Source organism: Lepisosteus platostomus, chromosome 12 (assembly GCF_059453375.1).
Source record: "Lepisosteus platostomus isolate fLepPlt1 chromosome 12, fLepPlt1.hap1, whole genome shotgun sequence".
NCBI lineage: Eukaryota > Metazoa > Chordata > Actinopteri > Semionotiformes > Lepisosteidae > Lepisosteus > Lepisosteus platostomus.
In genome coordinates this window covers 33,143,363-33,167,890 of record NC_142622.1, presented here as the reverse complement: position 1 = coordinate 33,167,890, position 24,528 = coordinate 33,143,363, and the positions used below count along the sequence as shown (strand labels likewise).

The window sequence follows — 24,528 nt, the reverse complement described above, 5'->3', positions numbered from 1 at the left end:
AAAAAAGTAAAAAACAATTGAGCAGTTTTTGCTGGGACAAACTGGTTAGGAATGTTTGAATACAGTTGCCTACAGAAAGCCTTTGTCTATATCCAGAAGTGGACTGATGTTAAAGACAGAAAAATAGAAGTCGTTATCTGAATGAATAATAGGGGTCTAAAAGAAAACTACGTATTACAAAAACAAAGTAGCAGGCACAAGGCAAAGGAAGGAACAACATGTTCCTCTTTGCGATATTAAAGCATAAAGGATAAAATAACGATCTGAATATATACAGTAAAACCGACAGCTCATCAACATCCCCCACAGACACAACACGCGGTACATCAGAAAATAAGCTATCTTTCAGAGCACAAAAATCTCGATCGTCAATGTACCTCAAACAAAGACTAGCTATAGCTGATAGACATGGCATACAGTTTTTGAAAGAGGAGTTTCCATTGTTTTTCAGTCGTTCCCTTGTGAACAATTAAACCCCTCAATAAGTAATCTGTAAGTACATTTGTCTGATTTATTGTTTTGGGCTACAGCATTTAGTTTCAATGGGGCAGTTAATATCGATCATGTAAACTACAGCAGGAAGAAAACATTCTACACTTCTAGGGCCCAACAGACTAATATACTGAATTTGATAGCTTTCCCGTACACCTATAATTGTAGAGCCATTTGCAGTCAATATTGACAACTACAATTTATGTAACTTGTGGCCTTCAATGGATTCCTGTTGCCAGAATGCTTATATACAGAGAGCTGTAAATATTCTAAAATATATCCATTTATGTGTATTAATATTGTAAAGATGACTGATGAATGAAAAAGAACAAATATTTATACTGTATATGGGGTCTGACTGTCAACAAATAAATACCCATATCCCAGCTGAATGCACAACATAATGACATTTTTTAATTGTCTTCAAATTTTATACAGGAAAATTTAACACACATGACAATATGCAGCACAGCCATCTTTACCTGGACAATGCTCTCTATTTGTTACTAGACAGTCTCTTACATTACTACAGACTAGAAAAAGAAAGTCAAGACATCAGAAATGGGTGCTCCCACGTTGCTACAGGTAACAGTTCACCAGATCTTCAAGGGCTCAATAAGTTAAAGCTCAGTCATACTGAATCACGCTGTTTAAATAAAGTCATGCACAGAAAATAACATTCCCATGCCCATATAATGCTTACCACTTAGGATACTTAAAATCTGAACGTTTACTTTACAACACTTACTATACGACACTTCAAAATTGCAAAAGCAATTCATCAGTATATTATTTGTAATAAAACACCTCCACAGGACACATTTATATATTTCTACTTGAAAAAAAATGCTATTTTGTTTTACTCCTAAATGAGCTGTACTTACAGGTATATGGTTTGCCATACCTTACTTTTCATTGAATATAATTTCAAAATGTTCATATATTGTAAAGAGTACATGCTTAGAGAAATTTGGACCGCTTTCCAAACAAAATTAAAAAAAATAGATATAATCATGTTGTGTGCTTATTTACATAAAATAATAGCAAGTTGGACTCAACCTAATAACTGAAAATATATTTCCTGGACACTTTCAGACGCACACCACCACCCCTGAACAAGTAAAGAGTTTTAGCTTGTGAAGATCTCTGTATATCTGATTTCTGGTCGAAATAAATCTAATAATTGCATTGATTATTTCAATATTCTACATTTTAAACCAAACGGAATTCCAAAGATATACATGGCAGAATTATTTTCTCAAGCAATAATATGTGATTTGGGAATTTGAGACAGCACCATCGCAAACAGCAGTTTATTGTGTCTGTGGTGAAGCAAGTTACTTTTATTAGTCCTGGAGCAGGATCATCTGAGAAATCTTTCTTTGGTGTATAGCTCGAAGTTGTGTATACTGTACATTTCTATTTTCCTGTTTTGGAGAAGGCATTGGAAAACAAAGATACTTGTTGTGAGACTGAAAAGAAACGTTTTAGGTCTGCAGTTCACAGCATAGTGCAAATATCAGCACATTTAACTTTTCTTACAGTTTATGTAAAACGTGAAGGAGATCTTAAGGATGTTGTACATTTAAGCACAGAAACGATGCACTACCTATTACAAAACGTTATTTTGGGCGTTCTATAGAATTTCATAAATATTTTGCGCACCAAAATGGAAACAGAAAATCGGGAACTAAATTTAATTTGCACTCATGTTTAATTTAGTTAATTAATACTCTTCAGGCCTTCATTATACACACAAAAAAAATACAAAAAAAATATCTTTGATGTTTCAATGACCCTTGTAAGAACAGCCTTTTAAAATGAAAGCATAAATTAAAACAGAATCTTATTTGGCCATGAAAGAAGATAGTCCCAAGTGTTCTCTCACAAAAGCCTCATTTATATAAAAAACTGAATAAGGACTTCATCTACATTATCTTGTTCCAATTCATTGACTTGCAGATTTAATACAAACATTGCCTTATCTCCTCCATTTGCACATGTGCTTTAATGCAAATTATTCTCTGATTCATTGAAATGCAAATCAAATGCACTTACGCTCAGTAATTAGTGATAAATTCCTTTAATGTTTAATATGATTTAATTTCTCCTGGTTACTCAAACAATACAGTCAAACGTAAAGAAATGACCTGTGAAAACATCGAAAGGCTGTTGGATACCTTATCAGACAGTCCTAACAAATCTTATTTAGTCTAGCAAAATAAATTATTAGGCAGCAGGCTTCTACCCGTGGATATTGTCGCTTTCCTGAACACGCTGTGCCATAGATGCAATAGTTCTATTACTGGTGCACCCTACACTGTGGTGAAGACAATAACAAGAAATAAAGGACAAACACCTTGCACTGAAAATCCTTGTAAACGGGCAATATCTCAGCTTATCAAAACGCTTTGCATTCGCGTTTTTTAAAATATAGATATCGCAACAATGCAATACACTGTTTCGCTTTGAATAGTGCCACTTGGAACAGTTGAAACAAACCTGTTTCAATAACCCCTATACAGATACTGTAAATGTGGTATCATAAACGCATAGAAAGACGCGCATAAATATTTTTATTTAACGCAATTTTACAGGATAAAACATGATAACAATGATTTAGAAGGGAGCAATTTCGGCAGGAAAATACTATTTTACAGTATTTATTCCTTCATAGCAAGGTTAACCAATTTAGTCTGCTGCATGAATTTATTTGGAGTCAATGTTTTTTTTTTTGGTTTCAGATATAAAGGTGTAATAAATACAAGCGACAATCAGGAAATCGAAAAACACGGGCTGCACACCAAACGTGCTCGCCTGTGTACCTGTCTCGATAAAATAAAATTCGTAAAAAACGTTCACACAATTGATAAAATTAATACTTATCGACATATTCACATTGTGTGGAGTATATTAATATTTAGTTTATCACTGAACACTTCGAATTTCTACCGAAATAACGTTCAGGCGTTGTAAAAAAAATATCAAAATCAGTGGAACACTACTGCGGTTAGCAAAAAGTTGTTGACGCCTTCACCACTTGCACTTTTCTGATAAGGCCAGTCGTATTTGATTTAGTGGTGCTAGAGTAAATAATCTTCAGTGTGAGCCAGCAGTGCTTGACTTCATTGCCATTGATGTTTTTTTTATGTTATCAAAGTAAATTAGCCCGCAAACAGCTATGCAAACATAGTTCATTTTATCTTTTGCTAATGTTGTTTTGGACAGTTTATTCAACTAGCTTTTGGTCCAGGCAGGGAGAATTAACGTTTTTGGTGTCAGGTCAGATTTGTAAGAGCAACCAGAAGCGGAAAACTCGTTCTCGGTTTCCTGGAATGTGTTGAGAATCTGGCCATTGATCAACACGAAAAGAGCTGTCAATAAGTAAAACTGCAAGCGTACAATGCAAAGGTTGGAGTTTTCACATTGTAACCTTGTTGAAAAGTCGGCAGGCAATTTATCTAAATCAGTGTCAAAGCCGAACAGCATCCTGCAGGGTCCGCAGAGCACTGAAGAGCTGGGCGCCCCTTGTCATTTCTCAAACTTGGAGCATTGGTGCTGAAACACTGCCAGTATTTACCATTTGCATTCCATAACATTGTGCCAGGATCAGGTAACACACAACATATATCAAATTGTTGCAATAGCTTCCTTTGGAAAAATAATGGATACAAATAATTAGACGAGGTTGTCATAACACGTTCTTCTGCAGAGGGGGAAGACAACAGAAAAGTCACAATAAATAACAGTTTATGTATATCTAGGGAAAAACTACTAAGTGCACAGTGCAGAGTGACCGCAAAAAACAAGTAACTTTTCTTGGACGTGTTTTTTTTTGTGCAAACACCAAAGATCATAATATCTGTAAGTCCTTTCAGAATTCCAATTTCATGTAGGAAAACACAGAGACAAACAGCCGCCATACGGTACATAGCAGGCGCCGTAATTAAAAGAATATGGTGAAAGTCTTTTCTATATGAACGCTTTTACTTTGCAAAGGTCGACAGTCTGTGTGTTGAGACAGTGCTCTGTAAATTATTATTTTTTTTACAACCTCTGCATATTTTAGAGGAACATACAAGACATTATGCACATTACAGTAAATCTCCCGGGATGAGTGAAGAACTGCACCGTAACACTGTAAGTTAACGGCACAGCGCTGCATTATTTTTGCCAGTATATACTGTAATAAGCTTGTGAGACATAACAGAAATACGGTATATATATACACACATACAAGGGAAAGAAATTGAACCTACACTGAGCGCTCCGTCGATGCTGCCAGTCTGATTGTGCCAGTCCATTGAAGCATGCTTTCAGAGCTTTTTCCTGGAGCATGCATGAAGAAGGACCTGAAGTGTAGAAATCCAGCATTTGCCCAGGGCTCACTGCTAAAACATCCATACAATCAAACATGATGAGCCTCTGCAGACTGTCTGCAAAAAGTGTTTTTTCCTTTTAGGTGTGGAGGGAAATTGCATGTAAAAGTGGAACCAACTCCATCAAACTCTGCCCCTTTTTTGGCACGTAAGATCTTGGTCTTTTTCCCAGACTAGAATCATGAATTATGACAGACAACACAACTAAAAGCCTGTAATTGATCCAAATGATCATTTACCATTTTCCACGAAGCCCAGATACTGAAGAAAAAAGGGGTGTTCGCGATATTTCCCAATTGTATCGCGATGGATTCAGCTTAAAAGGAAAAGGACTATCCGACCTCCCCGGTTAGCAAAACAAAAACAGGTTGTTTTCAATCGAAAGCGATGGATAACAAATGTTTATAAAACATTATAGCTCGCGTTTTAAAACGCCGTCTCCCCTTCAATGACGAATGGGTTATCCTGCCTCCATACAGCTCACTTCCTACTAGTTTTGTCACAGAGAATGAAAGATTGAATTGCCTAATATATGCGAGTGAACTTTCTATGAACCCTTCCGAGGCTCCTAACCTTCAAATGACCCAACCAGTCTGACATCACCAAGTCCCAGGATTCTCACACAGCTTCAACTACCAGCCGCTTTCCAGCTCCGCGGCTGCAAGCAGACAAGCAGCGACTAGTCGGCGGGTTATTTTTTTGTTGTTGTTGTTTTGCCTCAACACAAAGTCAATATATGTTTAAAATACATAAAGCATCCCTTTTTAACTCGGATTTAATCGGGGGTTCAAACAACTGGAGCGAAAAACCGAAGTACAGTTTTCATTGTCCACATTCCTCGCAGGGACGCTGCGAACTGTATTTGGAAACTTATGTAGCCATGGCGGGGTGTTACAACTAATTCGGCTGAAATAAAAAAAAAATACTTAGTCGACAGACGATTCGTTATAAATGTAATACATACTTCTGCGCAGAAAGCACGACAGAAAATAATTTTGTATGGCTGCGAAAAGCTCAAACCAGTCCGTGATGCCTTTTTTTAAAGAAGTAACACAAAGTGGACTTTAAAGTTTTACTGTCATCGCCCACCACCGCGATCTAGCCCTTAAACAGCCATAAAAGCAAACCAAATGGTTAGTGATGAGTGAGAGCTATGTGGGCTGTTAAAATGGGAGACAAAGACGCCTAGTGAGTTTTTTTACGGCGTGGGCATGTGCTGACTTAAAAGCATGTTGCCACTTCCTGAAGTTTCGAGATGCCTTCGTGTTATGTTGTTTCGAAGAATAAAAGAAGTCGAAGGGGCTGCCTGCAGCTAGGAGACAGGGATGCGGCGTCGACTTGTGATATCTTACCTGGTTCGATTAGCTAAAGAAAGTTTCAACGTAATGCCGATAAGAGAGGTTCTAAACAAACACTAGATCAGAGATGGAAGTCAAACGAGATTCCTGTTGCAGACAGCAACGCTCATTTTTACCTGGTCTGCTTTCTGTAGGAATTCTAAATGGCATCTCCTCTTTCTAAAATCTTACTTCTTAAAGAAAAAAGCAAAACTTGTGAAATAATCCACGAGAAGTGTTTTTAGCTGTACTCTACTACTACAGTACCCAGTTGTACCTGAAATTTCCACATTTACTTTTTACAAAAAGTAAATTATGAATGTTACAAAGTTTATAATAGTCATGCTGCATTTCAACGTGACCTACAGTACTTCTGCATGATTGGTGTGGGTATTTTTGTTTTTGTTTTAATGAAGGCACAAATTAATTAATTCAATCTTATTTAACATTCTGTTGTTGGAAAATTATTTCACAAAGCAAATCAGCTATAGTTGTGATATATGGTAACATAAAATCTAATGAATTGGCATTTTTGTTATGGCATGATAAAGCATGTTCTCTGTTTCAATAATGTACAAATATTAACTTACTGTAATGTTTTGTTCCTCTATAAATCAAAAAATAAGAATACAAATGCCAGATATATGTTGCAAAAGAAGATTTGCACTTTTGGTCAGATATATGGAAATCTTTCTGAAATATATGTACGAATGGAAAAGTCAGTCTGGCTATACTGTTCATTTAAATTAACATACCGTATATGAACTTTCGGACAGAAAAGGCAAACCCTTGCTGTACACACTGTGTCACAATTGAAACGCCTGCATTATCACACAATCCAAATCGCTACACCATTTCAGACTCTACATGTAAATATTCTACATTTTATAATAATAATTTCCTGACACTCCACTCAAAGCGCTTTACAGATAATGGGGACTCCCTTCCACCACCACCAATGTGCAGCCCCACCTGGATGATGTGCCGGCAGCCCAAGCGTGCCAGTACACTCTCCACACACCAGCTCTCAGTGAGGAGAACAGAGTGAGGAAGCCAATTCATAAAGGGGGATTATTAGGAGGCCATGATTGGTTTAGGGCATTGGGAAATTTGGCCAGGTCACTGCGGTAATACCCCTACTCTTTTTGAGAAACACACTGGAATTATTTAATGTAAAGAACCAGGTCATAAACTGCTGGATTTTGCCAAATTTTCAAATTTGTTTTCACCTCATGGAGGAGTGTTTGGATATAGCTGGTTTTTGTTGGGACATGTATCTTCAAGTCTACTCTTTTGAGGGAAAATATCCAATGTTTACCAGTTTTAGTGACTTTTAGTGACTACTCTTCACTAGATTTATATGTGCAGCAAATCTAATGTGATTGTGTGGGATGCTGCTAAGAAAGTGATCACTCCCTAGTAATGTCTGCATTCCTTTCTATGGCATCAGGTGGACCTACTGTTTCCTGACATCAGATACACAGAGCTGCCTACTGCACAGGCCTGCAGGTTTCCTGCAGCAGCCTGTCCGAGGGTAGGCTTTTGCAAAAGCACTTGGTTTTTTTTTCTTACATTATTATATTGTGTTGTTAATTCGTTGTCCAAACATTGAATTTAGTCACAACAATTTCGGTTCAGTCACGTTCCGAAATCCATCTGCAGTTCTCTGAGGAGAATACATTCTTTCTTCCCAGGGGGAAATGTTCAATTAAAAATAAACAGGTAAAATGGAAAACATACCCTTTGGTTGTGTTTTCTTTTGAAATATGTAATAATAATCTCAAAGTGTATATAACATTTGAGACAAAAAACAGAAGTGAACAATGCCAAAATACCATTAAGTGTGTTTGAGCCTCAATTGCTTGAAACGTTTTCTTTTTATTTTAAATAAAAAATTATTTTAATCAATAATATTAACATATTTGTTTATTTTCTATCTCAAGTGTATTTTACACAGTATAAATATGCACAACACTGTACATTGAGTACTAGCCATCACCACCTTTATGTACTGTTCTTGTGTTCCAAATTGCAGTCTGACATTTTGTAATAATCACTTTAATATGATATTACAGAGGGGCAATAAAATAGATAAATCAAAGTGTTTTCCTAATCAAGGTTTTAGTTTTATTAGGGGTGGGGAAACTGGTGATCTAGAAACTGACTTTGCAAATGGCAAAAATAAATAGTGTGTGTGGCACGCCAGTTTTCTTCCTCGCGGAAAAGGAAGTAATTCTCCTTGGATCAGTATCCATAAATCACCCGGATCTCAAGGCAAGAAAAAAGCAAGCCATTCTTTGATTTCATTCTCTAAAACCTTGACTTGCAAATGAAACTCTTTCCAATAGAAAAAAAAAAAGTGAAAAAATGAATATCCACGTTTTAAACAACAACATTAACAAATCAAATTGTGTTAACGTTGCAGTCAAAGGGAAGTATTTCAAGTCATTAATGCCTCCAGCAGTACTAGCAGCAGGATCAAATAGAGCAATAAATTAAAGAGATGTGGAGATGTTTGTTGTGTGCATGACAGATGAGAAAGTATTGGTGGGAGATCATTTGCACAGCTTCCAGCTTTCGAGGGAAAACCCCCTGTTTGATAGCAGTTTGTTTGAGCTTTCCCTCCTTCTTCAGCGAAGCATTTTTCATCCCGATAGCACAACCTCAGTCAGTACGCAGAACATGAAGTAGAGCACTGGGAGTCTGAACTCACCAAGACTATCTAAACATACCATTAACTGCTAGTGTAACAGCACATGTGCAAGACAGCTTCGTATATTTCAAATAACTTATGTCTGCAGCAAATAGCTTGCTGTTTTTAGGCCACTATTTTTTAAAACCAATTTCCAAGTGACAGGAAGAGCTTAGGGCAGTTAATAAACGTAGCTTGAGGATAATTTATAGCATTACTGCTGTGCTCTTCTTCTTGAGTCTTTTAAATGGCACACCTTCCTGCAGAGGCTATAGAGATAGCACTAGGCCTTCATGGATAACACATATCTATAGTTTATTTAGGGTAATGTAGTAAAGCACAGTTAAAATTATATTGGTGACTATGTTAATGTGGTAAATGATGGACAGTACTCAATAGTTCTGCACTGAATCTTCCATTGAATTTCAGTGTGCACAAGTCTTTACACTGTGCTATTTTTACACGTTTTTTTCCCCGAAGAATATTTTTTACCTAGACAGAATCTGAATAACATTAGCAGTAGGCACCTACTATATGTAAGTGTATATGTTTTGTGACATGCCTTAAATAGAAACAAAAGTTTCTGTATACTGCAGTGCCGAGATAATTTATTCGTGTTTTAAAAGTGTGTAGACTTTGAAAATGTTGTTTCTGTATAAAAGAGAGTAGAGTGGTTTAGCTGTTCTAGCACAATTTAAGAAAGGATATCTCTTCCAAAAACACCAAAAAGCTTTGAAAATAACTTTACTGTCATATTTGCTTACCTCTGCAACGAGTTTCCAATGTGATACCAGCAATTATCTTTGAACTCTGACTAAACGGAATAGAAAATGTACATTTAAGTTTAGAACATAGAATGTGTGTTAGAAGTTTAGACTGGAATGTGCTTTCTGACAGGATCTATTCTTCCTCAAATTCTAGTTTTATAAAATGAAACAGAATGTAGCCATGCAACTTTAGTCTTGTTGATAGGCAGTGTAGTCCTAGACACGTTTCACCTAAATCTGTCATAAATAAATGTACCTCATCTCCACAAGATGATGATAGATACTTTGTTTAGCTACAAAGCAAAAAAACACAAAATATCATATAATGTATCTAATTCTTTATAGTGGGCTCTTACTTGAAGACATGCAAGAGTTAAATCAAAGTTTTTAATAAGATCTTTCTTGTTTTTCATGCGTCAGTGTTTAATCAGTGTGGGTTGATTTTTTACATTCACATATCTCTTGACTGATCATGCCATAATTGTGTTTTTTGTTCTACAGTAAATACCTGATTTAGAAGAGTGCTGTGAGTTTTTCACATCACAGCCTGCACATGTGACGACTCCAGCTGCATGTGGGAGAGAATGAGGCAGTCTAGACAGACTCCTGTGACCTGCCTACCTTCAAGTCACTCATCTTATATTACAGTGTGTCACAGGCACCACAGGCCTGGAGGATTTGGGCCAGTTGAAGGAGAGGCACATCCTTCTAGCACCATGTCCACAAGCTCCTGTGGTTGCTGGGGTTCTGGCCAACTAATCTGAATCTCAGCCAACTGTGTGACCCCACTTGGGAAATCCTGCTCACATCTGGCTAATGACATCGCCCAGGCTCGAACCTGTGATCATAAAGCTCAACCTGCATTCAGGTGAGCTGAAAGCTTTACAGATGACATTTCCAATACCCCGAGAGCACTTCCAGGCTTTTCTGTTTGTTTTGAGCATACAAACCAAGCATCCAAGTTTTTTAAGCTGTCCGAAATTCCTACACACCTGCTGCAATTTTCAGAGGTGGTCCTCGCTCTGTAAAACCTTGTGTGTGACTATGTTGCTATTAATAATCTTACAACTTCAATAAATATCCTTAAAAAATGAAAACTCTACCCAATCTAACATAATTTTTCATTTTTAGGAATATTTTTTGGTTTCAAACCAAAGTTAAAGCAGGTTATATATAATTTCCAGCAATGTGTCTGCTCCCATATTAAGAAGGTTTTGGTCGTATGAATGAACTAACCTTTCTTAAGTTTATCAAGATACATCTGCATAGTATTTGTGGTTTACCAATGCTTCTAACATAAGTGGTATTAACTTTGCTTTGCCATTCTTTCCTGTAGTCTTAATCATATTTTTACTCTGTGCTTTACCCTACCTTGATTTCACTGTACCTTAAGTATTTAAGTGGATCAATACATTATGATTAGTAGCAATATTTCCATATGGAGGAACCCTATTAAAAATTCACAGTCAATCAGAAGAATTGTGGTTATTACTAACTCACATAATATGAATATGAATGGGTGAATTTATACACTCTCGAGTTCTATGAATATGAGAAAAACTTGCTATGGCTCATAAAAGAGTGTTTGTTGGCCTGAATGTCACAGTTGCTGGAATGTTAAATCTTGAAATCGACACTCATTTGACATCTACAATCAAGATTGTTACAACTAGTCTCTTTCTTAATAATAAGAATAATACATTAGAACAAATTGTCATACAGGTATCTGCAGTACAAATGTTGCTTTAAGGTTTGCCTAGTTCTAACTTTTTACCAGTTTTCAGTGCTTCTATTTTATCTTCTTCTTTTCCACCAGGTGTAACTCATTTTCAGACAAATACTCCAGCAAAAGCTTTCCCTTCCTTGCACTCCTGATACCTGCTCCCTTAGGACTTAATACCAATAAAGTTCTTATTTCTGACAGTGCAGGAAAAATGCAAGGAAGTCCCCCAAGACTTCCCTGTTACAGAACCTGTTCATCGTATTTTCCTATTCAATTATCGTGACTGAGGGTACCAGAGCTCTTTAAATTGCTCTCATTAGCTCTTTGTTTTGCACTTTATATTTTATATATATAGCCACGGAAATCAACAGATAATTGCACCGTATTCTGCATGTTATTTTTTAGGGGGATAAAAAACCCTCAGCCATTTCTACCTTAACAGCCAATAAGCCTGACAACTTGTTGCTACTAATATGGCAAATGTGGCTTATTAGCAGGCTTGCTCACTAATTACATGTGTCCCATTTTTCAAATTCTGAAATGAGGGATCTGGTTACAGTATTTGTGTTTAATGTGCTTTACACCTGCTGGGTCAATGAACACATTTAGAAAGTGCTGTTCAATATAGGGGGTGATTACTGAGGGAGTAATCCATGAGCCTGCTGTTGAATAATGAAGTCCAGTGACAGAATAGGAGAAGAAGATCCCTACAGCCTGACCCCCGGGGCTTGCGCAGTGTAACATTAACTGCGTTTCATTGGAAAGGTAATGAATACACCTGGAAATCTGCTTGTAATTAGAAGGTGATAATGACCTCATCTATCACGTTAAACCGTTTTGGGCATAGTGGTCCACAAAGAAATACCCACTATACACAGAATATATCATTTTACAACAAGTGAACAATTTCTGTAAAACAGCAAAGAGTAGTATAGAGTTTCACTCACAGGATAAAGTTGGAAATTTTCTATGCAGGTTACTGCAACCACATCTCCAAGATAATCTGATATTCAATAGCAGTCAGAATAAAACAGGATTGTTTCCTACTTTTTTATTGCTACTAATTAACTTTCTCTCTGGACCCAATCATAAAATACTTCAAAGGTATCTGAATATATTGCCATATCTTATTTACTGTCGTTTTCTCAGCCTTGGATGGCACTGTGCAAAGCATTCTAATAATTATAATTCCTTACACTTACATAGTGCTTTCCGGGACAGTCCACTCAAAGTGCTTTACAGGTAATGGGGACTCCTCTCCATCACTACCAATGTAAAAGACCCAGCTTGATGATGCGGTGGCAGCTATAGTGTGCCAGATCTCTCATCACACATCAACTATCAGTGGTTGGGGGGACCGAGTGATAAAGTCAGTTCAAAGATTGGGATTATAAGGAGGCCATGATTGGTAAAGGCACGGGGGAAATTTGGCCAGGACACCAGGGTAACACCCCTACTCTTTTCATGAAACCATGACCACAGAAAGTCAGGACCTCACTTGTACATCTCATCAGGAGGATGGCAACTTTTTACAGTACAGCGTCCCCATCACTATACTGGGGCATAAGGGCCCTCGCAGACCACAGGGTGAGCACCCCCTACTGCTCCCACTAACACCTCAGCAGCAACCTTAGCTTTCCCAGGAGGTCCATCCAGGTACTGACCACACTCACATCTGCTGAGCTTCTGTGGGTTACCAGTTGTGAGTTGCAGGATGATATTCTACATTGTTATCTCAGTTTTGTACTAGTGGTAACAATATAACAGCTGTAAGGATCTTTGCAATGAGACGGGTCCTTCCAATGGGTTTTTTCAAGTATTCGTATTATGATAACTATTAACCATGGAACAATAAAACTTGGTACAAATGGAACAATGAGACCACAGGGGGGACACATTAGTAATAAAAGTACACATTAGAGAGCACCAGGATCACCAACCTGAGTGGAAGCTGGTGATGTATTCTTCTTATTTATTAGAATATTTTCTTCACTCATCCCACGTTAAATGTTCACAAATTTCACTTATTGCAGTGCAGCACACTTTAAAAGTAGCATGTCAAAACGCTCTACAGTAGGTGTAAAAAACAACATGTGCTGTTGTACCCATTTGTCTTTTTCTTCTTCATTGTTTGTGTTTGGAATTGAATACGCTCCCAATCTGCTAAGTGTACATGAGATATCTCCTGTACCTGGCTGGCACAGAATGAGACATATACTGTAGATTTGTTGCTTTAAAATCCTTTCCTGTAGAAAATGTTACAAGCTCAAAAGTCTTGCAGGAGAGTTCACGCTGATTGGAGCAGTGGTGCATCTCTCACTAATGTTACTGAGCCTGATGGCACTTGCCAAGTCACAGGAGTTGCCATTTTTGCAGAGAGATTCTCAACCATACTCTGCAGTGCCTTGCCGTCTATGTAGCAGAGACATTTCCTTTGATAGTGAATTACATCCAGTCAAATATAATATCTGGTTGTGCTTTTATAGTTGGTGAACATTCATTGGGCTTTTTCTGGGACAGTCCTGTATTAAAACCTGGACATCCCATTCTTTCATAATTGGCGATTTCTTCTCTGTTCTGTGAAGTGAAAAAGCTGTGAAGCCCAACAAAAGTGATGATGTCATCTAAAGTAGATTTACAATGAGTATAAAAATGAATTATTTTTATTACTGACATATTTAGAAAAAAAATTGTCTTTTAATTGTAACCAGCAGCCATATCACCCTGCAACTCACAACTGGCAACCTGCTGAAGCTCAGCAGGTGTGAGCCTGGCCAGTACCTGGATGGGAGACCTCCTGGGAAAAACTAAGGTTGCTGCTGGAAGAGGTGTTAGTGGGGCCAGCAGGATAAGATGTAAAACCGAGGTCTTGACTCTCTGAGGTCATTAAAAATCCCAGGGTGTTTCTCGAAAAGAGTAGGGGTGTAACCCCGGCGTCCTGGCCAAATTTCCCATTGGCCCTTACCAATCATGGCCTCCTAATAATCCCCATCTATGAATTGGCTTCATCACTCTGTTCTCCTCTCCACTAATAGCTGATGTGTGGTCTGGCACACTATGGCTGCCGTTGCATTATCCAGGTGGATGCTGCACATTGGTGGTGGTGGAGAGGAGTCCCCAGTACCTGTAAAGGGCTTTGAGTAGAGTGTTCAGAAAAGTGCTATGTACAGTAAGTGTAAGCAATGAATTAATTAAATGTTCTCTGCTTCCATCATAGACTTGCACAAGACTGGTTGAGAATAAACAATGAAACATGAACCAGGAGCTCACAAGTGGAAGCTACATGGAACTGCATTTAAAACCGATAAAAGGAGAAAAAGAGAACCCCAAACAATCTAGATGTGCTGAATGGCCTCCACACATTTACTAACTTATGTTCTGAAACTGTATATTACAAATCTTTTGCTCAGGATACAAATTCCATTTTACTTCTTTTTACTTAAGCTGAATTCAAACTGGTGGAACGATGACACAGTGGCTAGCATTGCTACCTTGCAGTGCTGGGGACCTTGGTTCAATTGCAGGGCTGTTATCTATAGAGAGTTTGTGCGGGTTTTCATAGGGTGCTCCGATTTCCTCCCACAGACCAAAGATAGATTGGTAGGCTGATTGGCTTCTGGGAAAATCCTGACATGGACTGGTGACCCATCCAGGGTGTATCCTGCCTTGCGTGCCTGTTGCTTGCCAGGGTGGGCTTCAGCTTCCCTGTGACCCTGAATTGGAGGTTGTAGTTTGAAAACGGATGGATGGTTTAAAATTGAAACAACATAAATATAACTTTTCCAGTGATGGAAGTAATGCTTTTAAATATATTGCAATCCATCCTTTTATAGGTTCTCACTGTCCATTGCTCTACTTCTATGTTTTGCTATATTATAAACCAGTAGATATCTGTAACAGTTGTTGAGAAGCAAAGTTTTTAAATTAGAGACTTCTACAACTGAGATCTACAAAGAAGGAATTAATCAATTTAAGTCTAACACAGACACAGAGGGACAGCAATACATTACAGAACAGCAAGCAAACAAGAGGGTTACCTTAAGAAGCTCCAGCTGAGAGTACACTCATTTAAGGGTCCATAAAATCAGGTAATCAAGGTAGTTGTTTAAGATACCAAAGATAACCTACAGCCGAATTTTGATCTTTACTCTGTATTAAAACCATTTTCAGCTTAGCTTCATATAGTATACATAAATATATAATAGCTTATTAACCTGTCATAGCATACTCTACTCAATTTTCTGGAGTGACATAATGTATTGGACGTAATATTATATGCAATAAAATATCTAATATAAGTAGTACAATGTATGAATTAGCATCATATCAGCAAATATTTTGTTTTGCCCCAATGCTACAAACAGAAGGCCATAACAATGAGGTAAATGTATCATATTTTATTCTTTTATTTGATTTAAAAGAAAACACACTGAAACCGCAGAGCTGAATAACTTATCTTCCTGCCTAAGGGCTGCCTCCCTTGTCATTACCAATGACCTCTTCCAGCCCTCAGCCCTTCTGAGAATGATTGAGATCGCATAGTTCGCTATTTGTTTAGGCTGAACTTGGTTCCCACCCTGACAGGAAAAGCTGAGATTTCAACTATTGACCTCCGAAAGCAAAAGGCCAGGCACACCAGTGCACCAGAGTGCAAACTATTGTACCAAACATCAGTACTTAAAGGTGTCTGGTGAGCTTTAAAATCTTCAGCTTCCTTTTTCAAGATTCTCAGCTTCCTCTCATAGCATAGATCTTTCTTGCCAAATAGTGTATCAAGAACAGTGTTTAACCAAATGCAGTTTTAGAACATTTTAACTTTGTTTTAATGCTTTAAGAAGAGACATGTTAAATATACTGTAGATATAGATATAGACTTTATTTATCCACCACTTTTCTCAAACCACAAAAGCCACCAGTGAAATTGGTGTTACCTTAGAAACTCACCTCTTTTAATTTAATTTTAAGTGACAAGGGGTAGATCAAATGATGTATCAAGACTTACAGACGTCAGCACCTGTTCCTTCTTGAACATAAAATGATTTATGTCTTGCAAACTAAATAGCAATAGCAACTTTCTTTCTTAGTGGTAGATCATCCTTGGTTTTATGTTTTATACCACCATTGGTGGTGATGGAGGGGAGCCCCCATTACCTGTAAAAGCGCTTTGAGTGGAGTGTCCAGAAAAGCGCTATATAAGTGTAAGCAATTATTATTATTATTATTATTATTATTATTATTATTATTATTATTATGCTAATTTTTAATCAATTTCTTTTATTTAATCTCAATGCTGTTTATACAAATAAATAAAAAAACTGTTGCATAGGATCTACATTCGTTAATCAAGAAAGAAATGACTTATTCACACGAAACGTCCATTCAGTTTGTCATCTTTGTTTTTCCTTTGAATCTTTGACCCAAGGTATGAAGGAGGAATTTTATTTTGCCTACACAATTTACTTTGTTCTAGATTCTAAACTTATGTTGTACAACAGGGGACACAATATACTAAAGCAACAACAGCTTGTTCAGTACATGAAATGGTTTGCATGGTGAGAGAGACAGGTGACTTAACATTCTGCACCTTCCAGATTTGTTCATGATGAGTTAAGCCTCTGATTCAACCTGCCACTGCCTCTGTAGAACTGATACCATCTGTAGTATTGTTTTAGCTTTATTGCAGAAGCTCAGTGGTAAATAAATGGAGGAAATTAAAAAAAAAATACTACTTTAAGAAAAAAATAAAGCATTTTTAAGAAAATTGTTCAAAAAGCACTGTAGAATAGCAAAATGAAGCCAGGACAAAAACTAAATTTCATTTAAAATTATTTTTAAAAATGATAGAGCTTTAAGTAGATTTTGAAAAGGTTGACTGTTTCGGACTTTATAACGGCTTTGAGATTTTGGTCTTATCAGTTTAGCTTAAGAAAATTCTGTTACATCAAAAATATTGATGTAAAATAGGCACCTTGTAATCCAAAAAGTGTTTATTTGCTGATGTAGTCAGTAAATTAACCCCATCTCTCAGTGCAGTGTTAATGCACCACAGATTCCAGTCAGTGTGCCTGTATTAACCTATTTCTCTCAGTGCAGTGTTAATCTCTCACCATCACAGCAAAAAAAAAAAAACAATACAGAAAATATTCTGACGATCAGGCAACATATAAAAAGCAATGGTCCCAACACAGAACATTGTAGAATGCCTTGAGAAAGTGGGGTTCGTTAACCTAATAAGATACGTTTTAGGGTTGTTTCTGTCTAAACCCTAACTGCAAAGGTTCAAAGATCTTATTCCATACTTTATGAGAAGGTAGCCGCCAATTTTTGCAGGAATTTTGTAAGAAAAGAAAAATTGGAAATACAGTAATTTTTAAATGTGTGGGCTCTCTTTACATCAGTGCAATCGGTTCACTTTTAAGCCTACAAAACCGAGACCAATTTCATTAATGAGCTTAACAAATGTCATTACGTTTTAGTTATCAGCTCAGTTCTGCAGAATCAACAGAAGTAAACTGAGAAAAACTCAAGTCTGTGCAATCAGGAATGGACATATTGTAGCTATCATGGCTGCAGGAGGTGAGGTCAGTAGCTGGTTGTTAATATCATGTTGTGAAAGAATTGGATGAATGTGTTACATTGTTCAGTAGAGAGATAAAAAACAGACTTATTAGGTGGTTCACGCAATTCTAATCTGAACATTTCCTCATCTCTATGGAGAACTACTGTATGTGGGCCACTCCATGGACTGTAATGTAACTGTTTTCTCTGGGGACTGACAGAGGAATGGGTGGTGATACAAAAAATCCTTTTGGTTTACATATGAAAGAACAACCTTTGTTTCACTGAAATAATGTAGCGTATGGTGTCTCTTTAGCAATAAATATGACAGTATTGGGAATTATTGTCAAAAAGACGCAGATACAGTACATGTGTCAACTAAAGCAAATTAAATGCATTAGTTAGCCTTGTCATCAAATTGTAATAGCACATTTATAATGGCATTATCTCAGTTTTCAGTGATACTTTTGATGCATATGTACCCACCATCAAAGAAAACAGAAATATCCTGCTTGATTTGCAGCATTTGCGAAGAATAGTTTGTGTAGGAAAATCCAGCTCTTTTGAAAGCTGTAATTTGTATGCTTGGCAATCCTGAAGTAGAAACTGGGTTGTGGAGGAATATCAATAGAGAGACCATCTGGAAAAGCATCTGCCTAGTAAACAGGGAGTAGCCTTGGATCCCTCTGATTTTTCCATTTGCATGAGTAAAATGCAAAGCAGAATGAAAAAAAATAAATAAGAAAGGCTAAATTGAAGCCATCACAGGTTCTAAAGGACACTGTAACTTCCTACTTTATATGTCAGCCATTATAGCATATTGACTCTATTTTCATACTAAGTGTTGAAAACTCTCTTCTTTGATCTGTTAAAGGCACATTCAAATCTATCATCATCATAATAACGATTATATTTATAAGTGATTTTGAGGAAACTCAAAACACTGCACATAAGAACACACATACAGTAATACACATATCGGGCTGGTGAGCCAGTGGAAATTCAAGCCAAGCCTCCAACAGTGTCCATCACAGTAGTGGGCCAGGAGTGTTAGAAGGAGAATCTGTTCAAAAAGCTCAAGAAGAAGCTGGCTTCAAAAAGGTGCACGGCAGACTTACAGTTTTTTATATATACATGTGTATTTTCAGTGAATGTCAATGTTCTTTGTTGTAAAATGACCCAGGTGAATCGGGAGTAAGGTGTCTCATACATTAACTCACGGCGTCACAAATAAAGTTGTTTTGGTGCTAAAAGCAATACATTTCTGCTGACATTTTTTTTCTATGTGAGACCTCGAACAGTTTGGGAACAACTTGTAATCAATATCCATTGTTGTGTGCGCCTTTGTAGGCTTTCTCCCAAAAAGCAAGGGTTACTGGAAATCAGTAACACGTTATGATGGAGATTGGTCAATAGCTTACTGGTTCATGCACATAATTAAATCAACGCAAAGTGGCAACACCTAACATCTAGGACCTGGACTATTTCTTCCCTGACACCTTAAAACATCAAAAAGCATTCATTTCTTACCAAACCATCAATATTCTGGGGAAAAGCTGTCAAAGCAATAACCATTTCCTGGGTGATTTGTGCTATATGCTGTAAGTACAACAAACATCAAAGTTTCACTAATACTTTGCTGTCCCTTTACCTGGTTTACATTCATCCTGACTATTTTTTTTTCATTGTATCCATACCGTTTGGAATCCATTTATTAAAAGCCATTTATAATACAATGAAAGCCATTTCTTATGCAAGGGACTGAATAGAATGCCAGGGCATCAGGGAGCACACACACAAGTGCAAGGACAACACAGAGACATCAATTAGCCTAGCCAGCATGTCTTTGAAGGGTTTGCAAAAATCGGATCACCCCCTGGAAATACAAGAAGAACATGCAAACTCCCCCCCCCCCCCTCCCAAAAGTGCACCAGTCCAGAATCAATCTCAGTATCCAAGAGCTATGAGATAGCGGTAAGCACCAAACCACAGCAGTGTCAATGTAATTATGTCTGTGTTGAAACCTTTTGTCTCCTCGCCAGCTATGTTTTTTTCTTTACAGTGTGGCTTTTTGTTGTCCTAATGTCCTAATAACATTTCAAAACTTGAAAGCGGATCTATCTCCTCCTTCTAATCCAGGACATAAATTAATAACTTTGCCAGCCATCAGGTTGATATACTGGTTTGATACCAGTTAATCATAAGCTAAAATGGAACTTCTCCACACATAAAACATGACTGGAATTTTTTAGTCATAAAATAAAGTTCACCCATCAATTTTTCTAACCTATCCCTACAATTCAGAGTCACAGGGGAGATGACACCAATATCAACAAGCCGCAAGGCGGTGTACACACTGGGTGGGACGCCAGTCCATTGCAGGGCAGACAGACACAGACCCAGGGCCAGTTTTCTCAGAAACAGCTTAACCTGCCAGTATATTTTTGTACTGTGGAAGGAAATCAGAGCACCTACAGGAAATCCATGTGAAGATATGGAGAACATACAAACTCCATGCAGATAATACCCCAGATTTATAATTTGAGCCCAGGACCCTAGCACTGTGAGGCAGTAATACTTAAAATAAATTTCATAATTACTTAAAACTTTTGAGTTTGTGATCAAACAGCAGCACAAAGTTCTTTCAACAATTCTGAAATGTGTCATTTTCTCTCTCTTTCTCTGCTCTTTATTGGGACCCATTAAGCTGTATTTTCCCCCAATTGCATTGCAGTAAAAAGCACCCTTTTATGCCAAAGCTAAATAAAGAAGTTTTCTTTTACTCTTTCCTCTCCAGTGCATGCTTGTGAAAAAAATGCACATTTTGCATCCCTCCAGTACTCTTATTGCAAAGCTGTATAGTACTTTGAAAGAAAATCCATCAAGAATTAACTGCCAATAAAATTCACTGAATTGGGAAGAACAGCTATTGTAGTTATTTTAAGTGCTCCCTTGCTGTAAAAGCAGTTAAATTGGTGTTTCAGCGTTCCAAACTACCACTACAGCATAGATACCATAATTTAACATTGCTGTAATTGTGTAATTATATGGAAAACAAGTTGTTTCAGTGCAATTACTATATGTTATAACCTAGCCCAATGCACTTTAACATGTCTCTTTTTATGTAGTCTTCAGTTTTCCATGTAGCAGAAAGCTATAGGTTTCCATGAACTCCCAGTCCTAGTAAACCAATGAGTCCTAAAAAAATATTAGTTCTAGAAAACCTAGATTTTAGCTGCATAGTAACTTGTTCTTTCAATGTTTTGAAGGGAAAAACCGTTCCTACAAACACAAGCTGCAGTTGTGTAAGTTATCTACATACCTAATCAAGTCATTTATTGTAGAAAACTATGTAGTGGAATTTTTATGCATCCTTATTACTCATCAGTTAGTAACACATTATACATTCACCCCAAAACTGTTTGACTCTGGTTCTGTAAGTATTTTTAAATTATGACTCATTTCACTTCCTTTCTGACTGTATTTCACTGTTATTTTTCTTTTTTCATTTCATTTCTGGACTTCTTATGCATAGAAAGTTGAGACATTTATGGAAGGTGCTGTATAAAACTACTTATTATTTATGAAAGTACAAGCAAATCATTTTTATACATATTATTAGACTGCAAATCATGGAAGTACATACTAAATGGGGTGCATTTTTCATTTAGAACTATAGCACTCAGCATTTACTAGCATATTTATAAAGTCAATGCATAAAAAAAGAGACTATGTAGTATCTGTGTATTACTATGCTGTGTATCTTTTCTGGTGACATTTATTTAAATGGTAGATTTACATTCTGTGGTAGGAATCAGAGAGGGGAACCGAGGATGGCATACATTAGCTGGGTGAAACAAGTATATCCCGGGCAAAGCTTATATCATTTTCTTTTTGTATGATCAAGATCTGCTGTCAAACCTAAAATAAATGGTGGAATATTGCAATTGTTCTTGATGTGACATATCTGGGTCACTGTGAACCAGTTTGGTGCCAAAACATCAGGATACCTGCTGAAAGACATGGAAACCAGCCTTGTGGTCCAGTCGGTGCAGCAATTATCTTGAATGCAATAGGAACACCTACGTACCCTGCAGCTAATACTAGAACAACACCAAGAAACCACAGCTACTCTTGTGGCCAATTAAGCTGCTGACAGGGCCATTCTTAGAGAGTTTCTATAGAGTGTGGCCAAACCAAATCCCCCCCTTTTGAATCTCACAAAGATCCAGATGCACAAGATGAGCCTGGAAGATCCAGAGGTCTGTCTCATTTTATTTGAAAAAAAAAATGTTTGGCGCCTTTACGGTACTGACAGGTGAAACACAGACAGCTGCCTGTAATGTACAGTACCAGCCAGTCAGAAAATTATTAGGTGCTCCAAGCAATCATGTTGGACTCACTGAGGAAGGACAGAAAGAAATCCCCTTCCTTAGTCTTCAGAAATATAAGAAGGCCTCTTGCTTTTACCCGACAGCTCCTCGATTCCTGCAGACAATGGATGTTGCCTGAATCTAATAGTGAGGAGAGAATTATGGAGTTTGTGGCCATGGAAGTCTCCATTTAGACACTTCCAAGAAATACGTCAGACCGATTTCGCTGTCACCACCCGGCCCTCTCTTTGTGTCGGTGTCGGAAAATCTCCTGCTTGTCAAAAGGGATACATTTTGAGGAAGAAGGTTGTACCTCAGATCCCAGACTTCAAAATGTCTAGTTCTGAGTGCTCCTCTGGCTGGGGTCACAGAACTGGTGTGCTGACTTCCTTTCCTGTGAAAGGTGTGGGGGGGACAGGGCAGACTGAATTGGCAGTGGCCACATTCTGGCATGGGAGGCATGTGGTAGGAGTCAGCAATCATTAGCTTGTCAGGGAGAAGAGGTGACATCTGAGGATAATGAGAAAATGGTTTAAAATGTTTTTTTTGTGGTCCTAATGAAGGGAAGTGGTGAGTACAGCAGCTATTGCAGCAGACGAGAGGAAAAACACTCCAGACCATGAATGACATTATTAAGGAAAAGACTGGAAATTCCTGCTGGAGGAGTTTTTCTCCATTGAGTGTTTTTTGTGTGATTGTAAGTTGTTTGTTTTCGAGTGTTATTTTTACCTGGGATCTGTGAGACTCCTGGGCAAAGTTTGTTTCCTTTTCTTTCTTTTGTTTAGTATGATCAAAAGCTAGTGACTCTCCTAAAATAATTAGCCCCATTTTTCTTGTTTGAGGTGATGTGTCAAGGTGACCATATAATATATACAGTGGGGTGGGGGAATGGGTTGAGTACCGTCGAGTCAGGTTCATGGCAAGACACAGAAGTAGATTGCCAGGCCTTTATCCGCGCAGATAATGCTAGTGTTGTTGTCACGGAAACATGCCCCTCCGCCGCCAACACCCCCCCTCCCACTGCTGCTGCCCAGTAAGGGTTATTAGAGAACCTTGTGCCTGACACGGGACGCGAAACCACTGCCCTGAGATTATGAGTCTCATGCTCTACCAACAGAGCTAGCCGGGGCGTAATATATACAGTGCATACAGTATAATGGTCATCGTACATGACTATACAACATCTGCCTTATACTGTGAAAACATATTAGACAGACTTTGAGGAATGTCAGTATCTTGTGTGGTTACCTCTCATCTCAATAATACTTTGGTATTAATGTTTGCATATGATCAGAGACATTGTGGAAGACATTTCTATTGCTCTTTTAGATTGGTTTGTAGCTCATCTATATTGCATGACTGGACAAACAAATGATGCATATTTTCATGCCTGCCTGACATTTTCAACGAAGTTTCGGTGTGGAGACCTCCCAGGCCAATTCATCTTGTTGATTGCCCACTATTGCCTGTACTGGTTAGCAGCTCTTGCACGATACAGTCAAGATGACCATCCATCAAAATGAAGTCAGTATCTATAGCACCTGAAAAAGGTTTTAAATTATGGTCAAGGATTTCATCCTTGTATCTCACACCTGTCAATGTACAAATCCTTAAAACATAGGTCTGTTTTTCTGTACACTCTAAATCATAATTGACCCACTCAATTGCTATGGCATGTGTGGTATTTTGGAGCTCATTTCTCAGCTGAGTAGCAGTGTGAGAGGAAGAACGATAAGACTGCGCCAAAATAATCCACATGTGCAGTAGCTGAATTTACACAATCTCTGCTATGTTGCCTGTCGACATCACCAGTGGTCTGGTTTTGTTCCCACAATCTGGGATACTTTCAGGGTAGTGTCAACATGCACTTGTGTGCCACCAAATGCCAGCATTAACAATGTTCATTATTTCCTTTTTTGATGTGAATGAGTTGATTGTCTTTGGACATTTTGTCATTTTCATCTAATAGGCCACCTGTCTGACAAAATGACAAACTGGTCGTGCCCTCTGTTAACTTACTTATTATGGGAACACTGTTATGTCCTTAAAAATTTACAAAGTTTATTTGTTAATTTTGTTATCGTTGCATTACCTTACTAGAATCTGAGTAGTGATTTTGTGCCTATGCATTTATTATTTTGCTCACAATTCAGTAATGTGTGATTTAGTATCAAAGGGATCCTCATAATGCTGTTTGTATTAATGAA

At 37.7% G+C, this 24,528-nt stretch overlaps 1 protein-coding gene across 4 annotated transcripts in view; it reads right to left on the bottom strand.

Annotated features, from left to right (window-relative positions):
• The window catches only part of LOC148651421 (retinoic acid receptor beta-like), a 263,163-nt gene that overhangs the window by 83,033 nt on the left and 155,602 nt on the right, over positions 1-24,528 (bottom strand). The window contains exon 1 of one of the 4 annotated variants that reach the window (XM_088601682.1): positions 4,752-5,945. The exons of the other annotated variants lie outside the window; for them this stretch is intronic. Within the exon in view, the coding sequence (XP_088457808.1) occupies positions 4,752-4,908 (157 nt within the window). The 5' untranslated portion in view covers positions 4,909-5,945. Of the gene's footprint in view, positions 1-4,751; positions 5,946-24,528 lie in introns of those variants that run through there. 4 annotated transcript variants of the gene reach the window in all.